Source organism: Daphnia magna, linkage group LG10 (assembly GCF_020631705.1).
Source record: "Daphnia magna isolate NIES linkage group LG10, ASM2063170v1.1, whole genome shotgun sequence".
NCBI classification, from domain to species: domain Eukaryota; kingdom Metazoa; phylum Arthropoda; class Branchiopoda; order Diplostraca; family Daphniidae; genus Daphnia; species Daphnia magna.
This window is the reverse complement of record NC_059191.1, coordinates 3,934,284-3,949,758: the sequence shown is the minus strand read 5'-3', so window position 1 is coordinate 3,949,758 and position 15,475 is coordinate 3,934,284. Positions and strand designations below refer to the sequence as shown.

Sequence of the window (15,475 nt, the reverse complement as noted above, 5' to 3'; positions counted from 1 at the left end):
CCGAAGCTACAGTTGATCCCTACTGGTTTCCCTGGTTTTGCGGGGAACCTGGTATGTTAGGCCTATTGGTGCTTCTGAACTTAGGGCAATTATTAGATTTATGGCCGATGTCCCGGCAAGAATAACATATAGGCGGCTGAGCTTGTTCTAGTCCTTGACGTTGATAACGGCGACAATCTGCCTGAATATGACCGCGATAGCCACAAAAATTGCAAATTATCGACAGCTGTGTAGGCCTATTGTTGGTGTCGTTAGATGATCTCGGAAACGATGGTGTAGCGTTTGTAGGTCTATTCTGTGTGTTTGAGAATTGTCGATTGCCACTATTGTTAGGGAAGCGCGGCGGAAACGGTCTACCATTACTATACTGGTTAACAGTAGGCGTTTGAAAAGAAACTTGCTTCCTGTATGCTGCGTTTGCCGGATAAGAGACGTCATTTTTATTTAGTTGAAGTTTTTTCACGGTTTGCATAAGCTCATTAAGTACGTCTTTAATTTCTTCGCTTTCCGTTTTCTTTTTTTCGACAGGTTTATCCCCGTGGCGAATATTGGCAACTGCCTTATTCACAGCTTCTTTTTGGTCTATTATCATCTGCTTAATTTCTTTTAACTCTGCACTGTTGGTGTCTTGTGACCCGTCTATGGATCGAATAAACTCCTGTTTTTTGCGATCGGTTTCCAACGCTTCTAGTCTGAGGGCATACACCCGTGTTGCTGCAACCAGTTCGTTAAAATCTTTAAATTCCTTATATTTGATTTTTTTCTGCAATTTGGAGTCTAATCCCTCAATAAATTTTTGCATGAGAATAACTGCAAACGATTTTTCGGAATGACCTACGGGATACGCGCGTTTAAAAATTTCCTGTATACGTAGCGCGTAATCGACAACTTTTTCACCTGGCTTACGTTTGGCTTTGTTAAACTTTTGAAGATATAAATCAACATTTTCATCGCCATGAAAATGGTCAAGCAATGCTTCTTTAATTGACTCATAATTATGCGGATGTTCTTTTAAAATTGCCTGAATGACGGAAAAAGCTCTGTCCGTTAATTTAGCACGTAACATCTGAATCGTTTTTTCTTCCGACCATCCCGACCCATCTACTATACTTTCAAATGATTCTAACCGAGAGTCCAAACGAGTAATAGGGCTTCCGGTGAAAGAAGGAAGTAATTGTAACCGGGAGAAAGTATGCTGGTTATTTTGAAAATCGTCCAAATCTCTGACTGTTGCTGCTCTGGTGGGGGAAGTATTGTAGGCCATGTTGTTGTTTTGAACCGGTAATCGAAATACTAAATTTCCCTGTTGCGAAGTCTGAGACTGTGCTGGAACGCTGCTCGTAGGCGATCGAGATTCGCAACAACGTCTGCTGTCCGCCTGGACCGTTGTTCCGGGGAAAGGTTGTGTCGATTTGTAGGCTGGTTGTGTGGTTGACGAATAGGGCGGTGGACGGTGTGTCGCACTGGTATCGGTGGTTGAGGGGTTCTCGACAGCGGCGGTACTTGCTGTGGTGCCACGGATTGCTGTGGTATCTGTCCCGTGATATCCAGTGATAGCAGTTGTTTCAATTCGGTTTTGGTTTGGGAGAGCGTTCGTTTGATCACCTCTGCTAGCTGTACGTTGTTCGGTCTGCTGGCTCCTGGGAAAATTCCAACTTCCTCAGCAGTAAGTTGATCTCGGGCGTCAGTGGTTCCAGTGGAGTCAGTAGTTGCAGCTCCCGTATGTATAGCGTAAGGTTGCGAATGTCCGCCAGAAATATTTGTTGATAGGCCAGAGATACCGTCTGCAAGTGAATGGAAAGGTCTTCCACTTCTCGCGAGAGATGGCGATATTGATCCTCTCTGTGTCTGTATGTGGTCCCACAATTCAGGGTTAATTCCAAGATAGCCCTGCCTTTCTGCAAGTTGGTTATGCTGTGAAACTGTCCCAGCAGGAAGGTCAAGAACTGTCTCGCATACGACGTGAAAATCGCTTTCAGCTCGGACGTCTGTTGTTCCGTTACTGTCGTCTTCTTCGATTGTGCACTGAGTCTCACCTCTAGGATCGACGTCAAGTACTTCAGTAGGATCGATGGTTCCTTCCACGCCGTCGATGGGTTCTGGTCGTCTTGATATAGCTTCGTCAGTCGGATGTCCTGTATCAGACGAATTATCTGGGTCTGCACCTTCGGATCGTTCGACTGGAAATCCGCTTCTCTCTCCTTCAGGCTCTTGATCGCAAGTATTAGGGACGGAAGCTTGCTCGCCTTGGTTTGGAATATCTTGTCGTGATTGTTCTTGACTTTGTTGAATAGATGGCTCAGGCTCAGGTTCAAGTGATTTTCCATTCGGTGTGTTCTTCGTATGGAAGAAACCGAGAACTGTGCTTGCTAAAGAACTAGTTTTGGTCGCTACTTTCGGAGGAGATTTAGAGGGTGAAATACGTACAGCAAATCTAGCGAAAAAGGAAGGTGATCGTTTTCCTGACGCAACCTCGGACGTAGCGCTTGCTCGAGTTTTTCGGGAGGGAGTTGTATCAAGCCCCGCTACGGCTTTGTACGCCGCGTTCGATCGTAGTTTTCGTAACTGAGAGTTCTTTGGGTGTACTTTGGGATTTAAAACTGGGGAAGCGGATCTACTAATTGCTTCGGCAGTGGTCTCCAAATTCCTACCACTCTGAAGTGTATCTGGTGCAAACTGAGTTTCGGTAGTCAAGTTATCAAAATCAAGGGATCGAGCTACGGTTTCCTGATCGGGTAAGGTAACAGTTATTTCGGGCTGAAAGTGCTTGTTTACAGGGGAATGTACAAGTTTATGCCCACCAGTAACAACATCATCATTCATTGTGGTTGAGTTCCAAAAAGCGCTGCCACCATTATGTAAAGCATCCTCCCTCTCGGGTGAATGACTTTACGGATTAAGACAAATAGATTACCACGGAACTCGGAGGCGTTTACCCACAATGATGACAGTGTATTACTAGACTAGGCCATAAAATATAAGAGAGACTACACGCATAAGAATACGAGAACTAAAGGGAAACAAAGTGTAAGTGGAGACAACGTAAATTGATCTTACCGTAGTAGCGCGAGCGATACGGCGAATTCAGACACGAAATAGACACGAATGGAAATACAATTCAGATAGGCACTTACGGAAACAGGTAGTCAGAAAAACACTTGTAGAGAAAACACTAAGGCAAGTTAGACGTCGAACTAGTGTTGTTGAAGGCAACTGAACATTTAGCGAGCTGCTAGCTGTCTGATCTTTCTTAGATTTTGGGTTCACCATGAAACCTCGCATCTCGTCAAAGTGGCGTGATGCTGTTGACGTGTCGCTATGTCGCGCGTGCAGCCAATCAGAAGGTGTTTGTTTAATGGCTTGATTGGCGTCGCGCGTGCGACCAATCAAACGGATGTTTATTTAATGGCGTGATAATGCGTCGCACGTGTGACCAATCACGGAAGTTTGTTTAGTGGCGTGATAATGCGTCGCACGTGTGAGTCAGACAGCAGGTGTTCAATTAGGTCAACGCTAAGATGTCTATGACAAATGGTTACTATGCGGATTACAATAATCGAGTAATATGCAAAAGAAGAGTAAATGCAAGAGAGTAAAATGTAGACATAATTATATGCCAAGGGAGAGTAAACATAATATTATAAGAATGTGGGTGTCATAATTAAATGTATTTGTAGGCCTTCGTTACACTTAGGATACATTACAAAAGTGGTACAGGAATATACATAACTGAAGCTTTATTTAATTAAAACGTAAACAGCATTTGTTAATATATATTTAGATCTAATTTAATCTAGATTGTGCGAAAAGTTGCTCGCTAACCAATGGACAAAGTGGTAATCGACTCTTATTGACTAGTTGATGCTTATAGAGTAGTCGATGCTTATGGACTAGTCGATGCTTATGGACTAGTCGATGCTTATGGACTAGTTTGTATTCTGTTAATTGTTTATAATTATTATATCAAACTTTTTAACTACGGAAATACGGAATATTTTTTAAATAATCTTTGGTAATTTTATAAATTGATGTTAATTTATTAATTCTGGAACAACTCCTTTCAGTTGCTCTTGGCAAAAACCATTGACGGACCTTGAACTTTGGCAACTCGGCAACTCTGCATCGATCATCAAGAATTCAAGAGTAATAAAAATATTACAAACTCATTAGAGAGATAATAAAAAATCGCTTAAAGTATTTCCGAATCATAATGGAAGATGAAAATGCTGATGATGAAATAGCCTCAAATGAAAGAAACCTGAATAAAAAATTAATTAAAAGAGGATTTCAACAACCAGAAATCAGTCGGTACATTAAAGATGTTTCTTCTGCCAATTACAACACCAACAAGCACCGAATGATTCGAATCATGTTTATTGTAATGAAATTAAAGCTGGAACATAATTTACATAATACGAAATAATCTACTTTAAAAAACTAGGCTAACCAGCTTGCCAGAGACGCCGGTGTTGAATTACTCATTTTTGGGTATTTCCCAAATGTTACTGTGGGAAGTTGTGCAGCATGGGCATTTGGTGAAGAGACTAAAAATATTGTTACGAAACCAACAGCCAAATCATTTCTTAAACATTGGGAGAATGTTTTTTCATTAAAAGAAGGTATATTGTGACAAATTTGTTATTTAATTATAGTGAGATAATAGAATTTTTCTCCTAGATATACGTCAAAATCCAGCCAAGGCCAATGTTGATGTTGACAATGAAGAACCACAAACTGAAAATGTTGACAATGAAGAACCACAAACTGAAAATGTTGAAAATGAAGAACGACAAGGTGAAAATGTTGATGTTGACAATGAAGATGATCCACAAACTGAAAATGTTGAAAATGAAGAACGAGAAGCTGAAAATGAAGAACCACAAACTGAAAATGTTGAGTTAAACAAAGAAAAAGAAGTTGTCGTTGTTCAAGTATCACACACAGGTTCAGAAGGTGAAAGTGTGGAGCCAACGAACAAAGAGTCAGAAGCTGGTGGTGTGGAGTCATCGAACAAAGATTACTTTGAACCTGAGCAAGAATATTTTCCATCACACTTGATTACAGGAACACAGCATCCGTCCAGTACTGTTACCATTACACTGACACAAAGTGAAGATGGCACATTTTTCCCACCACCACATCTCATTGGTATTATGCATAAATTTTTGATTAAGTTGAGTAAATAGCTTATAACAAACTTGATTGTTATTTTTAGATCAACTAGATGCCTGGGAATTGGGTGTGTCACCTTCACTTGCTCCACCATCATCAGGACAGCTGTTTGAAATTGCAACAGGTAACACAATTTAATATCCCCTCGAAAAATTGGATTTCTTATGTCTTCATATTGTTATGTGATTTACAGAATCGACATGCGATGGAACAGGCCGAACAGGGGCTTCAAATAAGGCTGCGTCTGAACTTTCAGTCCCAGTAAATGGTAAGAAAAAACGCCAAAATAATTCGCAAAAAAACTAAAAGCTAAAATTAAAGTTTCACTAGGCACAAAACGAACAGTTCCCGTACAGGGTCCAGCAACAACTCCAGTTGAGTTCGATTCAACACCGACGCCATTCGGTACCACTAGTACTCAAAATCCTGCTGCTGCCATTTCTACGGAGCAACCATTGACAGACATTTCGCTAAAAGCTCGAACTACTTCGAGTGAATCGCAGGTTTTTCCCTCTGGATCAGAGTTAGGCTCAACTTCAGGAGAAAATGCACACACTAAAGGACAAGCTTCTCCAAAACGTTTGCCGGCTGAATTAACAGCAAAGGCTGCTTCCAATCCTTCGCTGCTCCCTCTTGTAACTTCGAGTGAAGCGCAGGTTCTGATCACAGCGGTTATTTCAGCTGCTAATACTTCCATCGGAAACCCAGTGTTGCCATTTCGTGAAACCGGACAACCAGTTACCACAAATAAAGGTAAAACGAATGTGATTCCTATTCGTAGATCATAGTAGACTTTGTTTTCTTATTTTTTGTTCTTGTGTTGATAAGCTTCGTACTTAACTGCAGGAAAGAAGGTGCGCCAGAAAGGAAAAAAACAGTCTCAAAATCATTTACCGGTTGAATTAACAACGATGACCGCTTCGAATCCTTCGTCGTTCCCTCCTGTAACTTTGAGTGAAACGCAAGTTCTTATCTCTTCTCCTAGTCCGCCGGTTTCAGTTGTCACTATTCGCAGTGAAATCCCTGAACTACCAACCCCTGAAACTGGACAATGGGGAACGGAAAATGGAGGTAAAGCAAGTTTAATTTAGTCTTTGTTTTTGTATTTTATAACCTTATTCTTGTATCATAATCTATGATCATTTTCAATGCAGTATTGGCGTCGTCGGATTCTGCATCCGCTTCAATTTTCAAACAACAAAAGCGGAAGAATGGTGTCGAAAGTGAAACAAGTACGAAAAAAAACGCGCTGTTTCAAAAAATGTTGCCTCAACGAAACAGACACAGCGGAAGTCAACAAGAACACCAAAACCGAAATTTTTAAACTGAGACGACTTAAAATTTGTACAATCAATTATTGTACACTGAAATAAAGAAAATTTCACCAATTTCGAGTATTTTTTCCATTGCATTTTATTCATTTGAGCATAAGGGATGGGTTGTAATTAATAAAGGTCGCGATTCTGGTTAGTTCGATACTACCGAAAAACTGTTATGGCGTATCTTATAATGGGAGGCGTTATAAAACCATAAAAGTCTCTAAAAAAATACTCTACCTATGGCTTGTATTAGTTTTTCATCAAATCGTGGTCTAATGGTGGAGCCGACAGGCTTTCAACTACGGTGTTCGTAGTTTGGTTCCCGGCATAGTCAAATTTCCTATTTTACTCAAATGCTGTCGATTATCGACGATGTTAACGTCGGCTTCGAATCAATATATTATTAATTTTCATTTTATTAACTCCAAATTATGTTTATGAGAACTAAATCAATGAAATATAACGCCGCTATAACGTACAATTTATTTCCTTGTATAAATAGTTGATTGATAAATTAATTACAAAGATTTATTAAAAGATAACCTAGCCCTAAGTTTATTATCTCTTTGTAAAACCGCGTAAAAAATGGCCGTCGCCATGCTCGTCGAGGATTGGTCAATAGACATTTACAAATTAAACATTTAAAAACATGTTATAAAATCCATTTCTTTGCATCAAAGCATTCTTCGTGACACAAGGATCACGAAAATATAAATATTTACTATGTTTATTAGTGTTAAATGGGCAAACGAAGAGCCCAAAGTCTCGGTGTGTAAGTCTTCTCTCCCCCTCTAATAATGTAAAAATTTTAATCATCAATAACTGCTACAATTGAAGTCGGAAAGTTTTTATTTTTACGGGAATCGAAAGATCTCGTTGAGCTCTTTCGATTTCTGTAAAATTTAATACGAAAAATATGAATGGAAAAAGTTTCGAACAAGAATTTTATTTTCCGTCTTTTCGGTTAGATCCAGTTATAGTCTAGATCGAAAAACCGAAAAAGTTTTTCATGTTCAAAGATTTTTTTCCTTATAAATATTCGATATTAAATTTTACAGAAATCGAAAGAGCTCAACGAGATCTTTCGATTCCCGTAAAAATAAAAACTTTCCGACTTCAATTGTAGCAGTTATTGATGATTAAAATTTTTACATTATTAGAGGGGGAGACAAGCTTACACACCGAGACTTTGGGCTCTTCGTTTGCCCATTTAACACTAATAAACATAGTAAATATTTATATTTTCGTGATCCTTGTGTCACGAAGAATGCTTTGATGCAAAGAAATGGATTTTATAACATGTTTTTAAATGTTTAATTTGTAAATGTCTATTGACCAATCCTCGACGAGCATGGCGACGGCCATTTTTTTACGCGGGTTTTACAAAATATATGAAATTTAGGGCTAGTTTACCTTTTATTAACGTTTTGAATTAACTTATACATCAACCATTCATTTATATAAGGAAACACAAAATTGATGAAATTTATCTTTATTTCAGTGTTGTACAAATTTTCAACCGATTCTTTATTCAAACTGGAAGTCGATGATGCTATCTAATTCTGTATGATCGCCATCAATTTCGCATTCTCCTTCACTATCTTCCAACTCGCTCTCCATCTCTTCATTTCTATTTTCCCCTTCGCGATCTTCCAGTTCATCTTGAATTGATTCTTCGTCATCATCATCGCAATCATTTTCACTTTCGCTAGCCCAATCATCAATTTCATCACTTACGACAGGTGTTGCGAAGCTGTTGGAATGAGGGCTGGTATCAACGGGAACCCAATGACAGTCATTAAGCAAGCGAATTATTCTCCTAATTTCGGAACGCATTATAAAAGCTTTTCCACGGACTAAGAGATCTTCAAATTGGACGAGATTTTCGGACTGTTCTTCTAACTTCTTTTTGCGTCCATCAGGCCACAATGAAATCTCTTCATTTCTTCCTCCACCTGCACAATCTCTTCCTTGCTTCTGGCTGCAAGCATCCACGCATCAAGTAAGTTGAAATTTTCTTGGAAAGAGACTGAAAATTTATAAGTTAGCCCTAACTAATTTTTATAAATGAATTTTGTTTTCATACTGTCGTAAAGAGATTGCCAAGGAAAAACTCCACGGTAGCAGTCATCCATGGTTACCACCTCCCCATCTAGTTGAGGATTCAATACTTCAATGATCTTTCCAGCCTTTTCGATATACTTTCTCATCTCCTTTTTTAGTGCGATGCGCTGTTTGGAGGAATCTTAAATAATAACGAATTAGCACAAACATTTCAAAAAATATTTTTCATCGATACCAGTTTGTGTCGCAATACGATTCTTTAGGTTCTTGATAATTACATGGATTCCTTCCAAGCTTCGTTGGGAAACCGATAACGGGGTTTTGGGGGAAATTCTCTTGTCTTTTAAAAATAAACGAAGAGTTTACTCAAATTGCAAAATAGTTTATTCATTACTCATAGACAACCACTACATACTTTTACACTTGCGGGCTTCTTCTTTTAGCTTCTCGAGAATTACTGGTAGTTTTTCAAGTATGTTCATGCCAATGTCATTTGCAGTTTCCATTTTTGCCGCTTCCAGCTTACCTCTTATTGACGTGATCTGAAAAATTCGTTTACAGTTAGATAAGAACACAACAGGCGGACAGACACTGGATTCATAGTAAATAACTAACTTGAATATAATAATCCTTCAATTTCTTTGATCGAGCCAAAGACTCCGGATTAGGAGGTCCAAGTTTAATAATTTCTTTTATCTTTGTCGTACAACGGATCAGCGCCGCATTGGCCTGTAATGAAATATAAAAGTCGGCGTTAAACGGCGTTTTCGAATAGCTGGTGTACATGTATAAATTATTTCATTATACTAACGACTAGTGTCGACCAATCATTTGCTAATAACGAATGATCTACAGGTGTCGACTAGTCCATTTCATAAAAAACTAACCTCCGCAAGTTTATCGTCGATATTTTTTTTTACGCCCAACATTTTTTCTTCCCTTTCCGTCACTAAACGATTGAACTCGCTTTCATAACGAATAACGTTTGCTTTCGCCTGAAGAAAACCAATTGCAATAGAATTACCATTCTTGTTCTATATTAAATAAAAACTGCAAATATTTACCGATGCCAACATTTTCGGTAATAGCTTTGGCATTCTTTCTTCCTTCTCTGTGTTGTAATAAATCATCGCTTGAGTAAGATGATCACGACGGTCTGTATAAAACAAATAAGAATGTTTGACATAACAATTAAGAATATGATTTTATGACGCGTTTTCAAACACACTTGCTCGACTCATGTGTTTCGTCGAACTTCCATATCTTGCCATCTTAGAGTTAGATTGCTCCGTGGTTTCGCCTGTCGTTAACCCAGCCCCTTTCATCCAGTGCCCACTATACAAGATCTATTAGGAAATATGAATAAAAACAAAAAGTAATGAATTAATACGAAGACAATTTTACCTGACAATACCAGGCGTGTGTTTTTCCATGCCATCGCGATAAAAAAGGTTTCATAGTCTCTGTGTGCGGTTTGATCTCGTTATTCGCCTTGGAAAGGTCTTCCGCAAAAGTCCAGTATTGACAAACAACGTCGTAACAAAGAAAATCACATCCACTTCTGAATGCATAGTCGTGCAGATAATGGACATGGCGGTACGTCTCTCCTTTTGCCATATCCACACCTCGTAAAAGATAACCATGCCGACATGTGCAGAACACGATTCCTGTTTCTGCTAGTCCTGTACGGTCATTAACGGAGTCAGACTTTCCCGCTTTATAGGATGCACCACCGCATGTATCTTTTGATACTTTCCCCAGCTAACAATACAAAACCAATTTATTTTAAAAATTATTAGATTCATTTGTTTAAAAGAGAGAAATTAATATAATTACCTTTGGTTTAATTTGATTTATTTTATCTGCGTGTTCTTGGAAAACTGCATCGGAAACAATACCGATGTCATTCAATAATTGAGAATGATCCACCCTGAAAGAAATTTAAACTTAGACCTTAGAATGAAATCATATAAAAACTCTTGCATTTCTAACCCTTTTGAACTCAACCAACGGTACAGTTTCATAATGCCATCGATGTGCATGGCCAGTGGTCTTCTCCCACAGGCTTTACAGGTGAAAAGCTCTCGAAGCTTTGCTTCTACTTCAACCAGGTACTCCATATATTGGTAGTATTTATTTGAAATGGCAAAGGTTTGACGGCAAATCGTTCCCGACCGACCAGAGCGCTTGGAAATTTCACACAATGTTTCAATAAATTTTCTCTCTGAAGTGCCAGGTGTTTTATGAACTAAGTGGTTCCACATGATCAGCAAATCTGCTGAAAAAAGGTAACTCATGTTTTTGGGTGACCCAGGCCACCATCCGGATGAAATTAAATCATTCTCGGCTGCTATCATCACACCTTCACATTCTGAACATTTAAATTCCGGATAGCTCAAATCAAAGCGTCCTATAAATAAAAAAAGGAAGTTTTTTAAGTTCAGGTATCGCCAGTGAACGGATAATATATACCTTCTTTTGTAACAACTGCGATTTTTCCTGATCCAGGATGGAGACGAAGTTTTCCAGTTTTTAAACATTTCTGGCAATTTGCAGGAACAACACACGGAACAGCAACGTCTATAATCAAGAAAACAGATACATGCTAAATGTTACAATTTTAAATCTGGACTCTCCATTTTTACCTTGTTGTATCACTTTTCCATCCGTGTCAATAAAACTAGTAGGCAGCAGATTTTCTGATACTGCATCAGTAAATAGCGAACGTTCATGAAATGGAGAATTGCAGTGTAGAGTTTGGTCGCAAGTTGCACAACATGTGACTTTACAAGTCAAGCATTTAACATACACTTTTAAATCTTGTGAGCATATGCTGCACACATTTCCATTATAAGCTTTGGCTGATACAAAAGCCTTGTACATAATATCTTTTGCGCTTTCCCAGTCATCTAAGCGTTCTTTCATTCTTTGATTCCAAGGTTTGCGTGTTCTTTGGTGAATTGAATCAGATTCAGTTTCTTCATTTAACAGCTCTGTTTGATTAACTTCATCTTCTAACATAGTTCTTCTTTCCAGATGAATGACTCTTGTAGCATCAAATACAGAAGGAACTTGGTTGTTGCCTTCATCGACAACAGAAAGAAACTCTTGATTTTCCTCATGGCTGTTAGATCCTTCAACATTGTTTTCTTCAATAACATGAGTAGGCAAGGTTTCTTTATTACTTTTAGATTTCTTTTGGATGTTTACAGCTGATTCCTTTTCATTGGCTTCTTTGAAAAGACCTTTTTCCGCATACCTGTTCCAGAAAAACGCTGTTTCAATCTATTCAGTTTTGCCTTTTCATTCCACCTCTTTCGACGAGCCTTGGATTTATCAGTAACTTCCCGATGTATAAAATTTTTATCCTTTACTTTCTTGACTTGCTTCATTTTTTTAGTATAAAATTTGACGTATCCAAATTGACGCATCTGGCTAAACAATTCTGTGTTATTATTTTTGATACCGACTTTCATGCAGAGTTGCCAAAGTCCATCAATGGTTTTTGCCACAGGCAACGGAAAGGCGTTGTTAAAGAATGATTAAATTAACTTCTAATTTATATAATTGCAAAATGTTATAAAAATATTCCAGATTTTTTTAGTTTTTTTAGTTTAAAAGTTTGTAATAATAATTATCAATTAACAGAATATAAACTAGTAAGCATCGACTAGTCAGTAAGCATCGACTACTCTATAAGCATCAACTAGTCAATAAGAGTCGATTACCACTTTGTCCATTGGTTAGCGAGCAACTTTTCGCACAATCTAGATTAAATTAGATCTAAATATATATTAACAAATGCTGTTTACGTTTTAATTAAATAAAGCTTCAGTTATGTACATTCCTGTACCACTTTTGTAATGTATCCTAAGCATCACTAGTCCAGCACCAAGTGAGAGTATCACCTTTATTAAATTTACCTTTAAAATCAACCGTTCATAAAAAATACACACGAGAATTTAAAATATATTTATTCTGCAAACGTTTTACATTCAAACCCTACATTCAAACAAGTAAATACAATAATCAGTACAAAAACACAAGCTAGCATTAAAAAAGGCGCACTCTAATGGACAAGTCGACTCTTATAGACTAGTCGATAAGAGTCGACTTGTCCTCAGTAGAAAAAGCAAAAATTCAACCTAGCATTCAAAAAGGCACACTCTAATGGAGAAGTCGACTCTTATAGACAGTCGATAAGAGTCGACTTGTCCTCAGTAGAAAAAGCAAAAATTCAACCTAGCATTCAAAAAGGCACACTCTAATGGAGAAGTCGACTCTTATAGACAGTCGATAAGAGTCGACTTTCCTCAGTAGAAAAAGTGACTGCGCGATTCGTCGCAAAGCATAGACGAGATAGTGCGCGACCAGCCTGATTAAGTAGGCCTTGGGCGATGCGTTGCCTGGCAACAAGCCGACAACCATTCAGAGGCTAAAACTGGGTTACGATTGCGCTATCTGGCGCTTTTTGCTGCTACTGCATCGAAAACCTAAATACTCGAGTGCTCTCGGTGTTCGCGCAGTTCCCTATAGAGCAGTAAAACATCCTGCGTTGCGCGTTTTCCACAAATGCGCAAAATCTCATTTGTGTCCAAGTTGGTCTGCTGCGGCTGCAGCGTCTTATGGAGAAACCATCTTCTTCGCGTTAAAAATTAAGTTTTCATAACTATAATTTAGATTTCCCTCTTTTCTTCCTAACAGTGGGTACCCTATTCATTATTTCCTTTCCCCTTTTTTTTTCTAGCCCCAGTTCTATCTAGTTTATTTTTATTTTATTATTGTTTGTAAATGGCTCGTCTCTGTTAGCCGAAGAAATTCGTTTGCTGCCAGAAATTCGTCTGCTACAAGGGGATGAGCAACAAACCATTCACAAACAATAGTGAAATAAAAAAAAACAGATAGAACTGGGGCTAGAAAAAAAATTGGGAAATGAAAAAAGGAATAGGGTACAGTGCCGGTCCAGTTATAGAACAGCCTAGCTATGGAACCGACTCGGTTATCGAACCGATTTTTCTTTGCCGTGTTTCAGCACCACCGTTGGCCGTATACTGGGGTAGCCACGGCCATGTTAACTCCCCCTCTCAGATTTTTTCCCAAAAGTTTATGCCAATTTCGCGTATCGATTGTGAGAAAATGAGGCAAGATATCGATTAAAGTGTCCCATAACCGTAACTGCCACCTATGAATTGAGTTTTAAGGGTTGTTATTGTTATAACAACCCATATGTTTATGCAAAAAATTTTTCACACTAATTAATTAAGCCACTTTTTGTTTACTTTCTGAAGTACAGACGACGAAAATGAGCGAAAACATAGCGAAAACGTAATACATAACAAGTTCACAACACAGCCGCTGTGGCGCTTTCGTTATGGGACAGAAAGACTTTCAGGCCAAAAAGGCAATGGGAGGGCCCGCCATAAGCGTGGCTACACCAGTATTCTATTAATCTGATTGGACTGTTCGACATCTTTTTTCGTAATTGATTTTATCGTGCCACGCAGCATTCGATGGCCGATTCTGTCTGCTATGACTGTATTTTATTATTGTGTGAAATATGAATAAATTTAAAAGTTTCGCTGAAAAAGTTAGTGTTTCGTTTCACGTTATTCATCGTTTTGTTTTTTGTGTTAGTATAAAACTATTTCGTGTTCCGACTCGATATCTGTAAAATTTATTTAATTTAGACTTATAGTTTTTCCGCAAAAAATTATTTAAGTTTTACATAAATCATGGAGGAGGGGGTTACCCGATACCTGTGAAACCGCACCGACCTAAACAAAAATTTTAAACCGGTTTACTACCTTAGTTAAAATTTGTAATGTAATAATTTTGAACAAATGGATAGATCTTATCAAGAGCTAGCTTTAGCTTTAGTTTCACGATCCGTCAAACCACACCGACAAAAATATCCAATCGGTTTACTACTCGGTTAGGTATTTGTTAAGCAAAAATTTAACGGAATTGGATAGCCCCCATCATCGGCTATCCATTTCTGTAAAATTTGTTTATTTAGACCTAATATTTTTACCTATGAAGCTATTTTAATTTTGTGTACTGGGATAGAGGGATTACCCGAGACACGTTAAACCGCACCGTCCTGCCTACCTGAAAAATAGCTGATCGGTCATTACTTGGGTAGGTGCTTTTCAAGCGGTTTTCTTTCGTTCAAAATACCCCCTTTAAAAGATATGACCCAGCCTTAACTTAAAAAAGGGTGGGCAAGTGAAGGAAAATTTATAAAACTATAATGTATTGCACAAAATAAGTCAAATAGGGTACACAGTAATGATATCTGGTTTTGGAACCGGTTCCAATACCCGAATGCCCATGAGTGGAAATTCACAATGATTACAGTAATTTTAATGAAATAATACCGTTGCTTAATTAAGTAATATTCTATTAAATGAAAACAAAATTTTAAAGTTAAAAGGCATTGTATTACGGAAAGGAAACAGAAAGAAAAATAAACAATAGAACAGTTTCGGATGCTGCGTTGCAAAACTTAAAAAAATCCAGGGGGGTTTCGATTGCAGGGGGAGATAGGAAAAAAGGGGGTTTTTGATTTATTTACCCTAGTAATACTTTTCCAATTCAGGAAATGTTCTAGAATACTACACTTTAAGACATTCTGCGTCTTCTCCAGTCTTTATAAATAATTAATCATCCCTAGTTTATCTATTATCCCCATATCCACATTTGAATCACCCATGTTTACATATTTTCTTGACACTAGAAACGTAAAAAATACTAAACAGCATCCCTAGCCTTTTATTTGAATTAATTTTCATGGATAAACTAGGGATGATTTTATTTATAAAGACTGGAGAAGACGCAGAATGTCTTAAAGTGTAGTATTCTAGAACATTTCCTGAATTGGAAAAGTATTACTACCTAGCCTTTTACTTGAATTAATTTTC

The 15,475-nt window shown here is 38.0% G+C and overlaps 3 protein-coding genes across 3 annotated transcripts; 1 reads left to right on the top strand and 2 right to left on the bottom strand.

The window, feature by feature from the left end:
- Positions 1-4,072: 4,072 nt before the first annotated feature.
- Positions 4,073-6,649, top strand: LOC116934830. The gene is made up of 8 exons (XM_045179427.1): positions 4,073-4,378; positions 4,442-4,619; positions 4,678-5,148; positions 5,216-5,296; positions 5,366-5,440; positions 5,503-5,925; positions 6,019-6,243; positions 6,327-6,649. The coding sequence occupies exons 1-8, from the start codon at positions 4,211-4,213 to the stop codon at positions 6,494-6,496; spliced, it is 1,791 nt and encodes a 596-aa protein (XP_045035362.1). The 5' UTR covers positions 4,073-4,210; the 3' UTR covers positions 6,497-6,649.
- Positions 6,650-7,960: 1,311 nt separating this feature from the next.
- Positions 7,961-9,892, bottom strand: LOC116930448. The gene is given in 9 exon segments (XM_045179753.1): positions 7,961-8,404; positions 8,407-8,520; positions 8,578-8,736; positions 8,791-8,895; positions 8,971-9,097; positions 9,171-9,284; positions 9,443-9,550; positions 9,620-9,711; positions 9,784-9,892. Coding segments are annotated over 9 exon segments (1,302 nt in total). The 5' UTR covers positions 9,881-9,892; the 3' UTR covers positions 7,961-8,018.
- A 46-nt stretch (positions 9,893-9,938) lies between these two features.
- Positions 9,939-11,947, bottom strand: LOC123476960. Its single transcript, XM_045180036.1, has 6 exons — positions 11,868-11,947; positions 11,201-11,814; positions 11,028-11,135; positions 10,548-10,965; positions 10,392-10,485; positions 9,939-10,316 (listed from the first exon to the last, which is right to left on the bottom strand). The coding sequence occupies exons 1-6, from the start codon at positions 11,945-11,947 to the stop codon at positions 9,939-9,941; spliced, it is 1,692 nt and encodes a 563-aa protein (XP_045035971.1).
- Positions 11,948-15,475: the final 3,528 nt, after the last annotated feature.

Bases quoted from the DNA above. Each gene is read 5' to 3' on its own strand.
- LOC116934830 (XM_045179427.1), top strand. From the start codon at position 4,211: ATGGAAGATGAAAATGCTGATGATGAAATAGCCTCAAATGAAAGAAAC. The intron at 4,379-4,441 runs GTAATGAAATTA...TTAAAAAACTAG, and splicing joins TGATTCGAATCATGTTTATT to GCTAACCAGCTTGCCAGAGA. The intron at 5,926-6,018 runs GTAAAACGAATG...ACTTAACTGCAG, and splicing joins ACCAGTTACCACAAATAAAG to GAAAGAAGGTGCGCCAGAAA.
- LOC123476960 (XM_045180036.1), bottom strand. From the start codon at position 11,947: ATGAAGCAAGTCAAGAAAGTAAAGGATAAAAATTTTATACATCGGGAA. The intron at 11,815-11,867 runs GTGGAATGAAAA...TTTCTGGAACAG, and splicing joins TCCAAGGCTCGTCGAAAGAG to GTATGCGGAAAAAGGTCTTT. The intron at 10,317-10,391 runs GTAATTATATTA...TTGTATTGTTAG, and splicing joins TAAATCAAATTAAACCAAAG to CTGGGGAAAGTATCAAAAGA.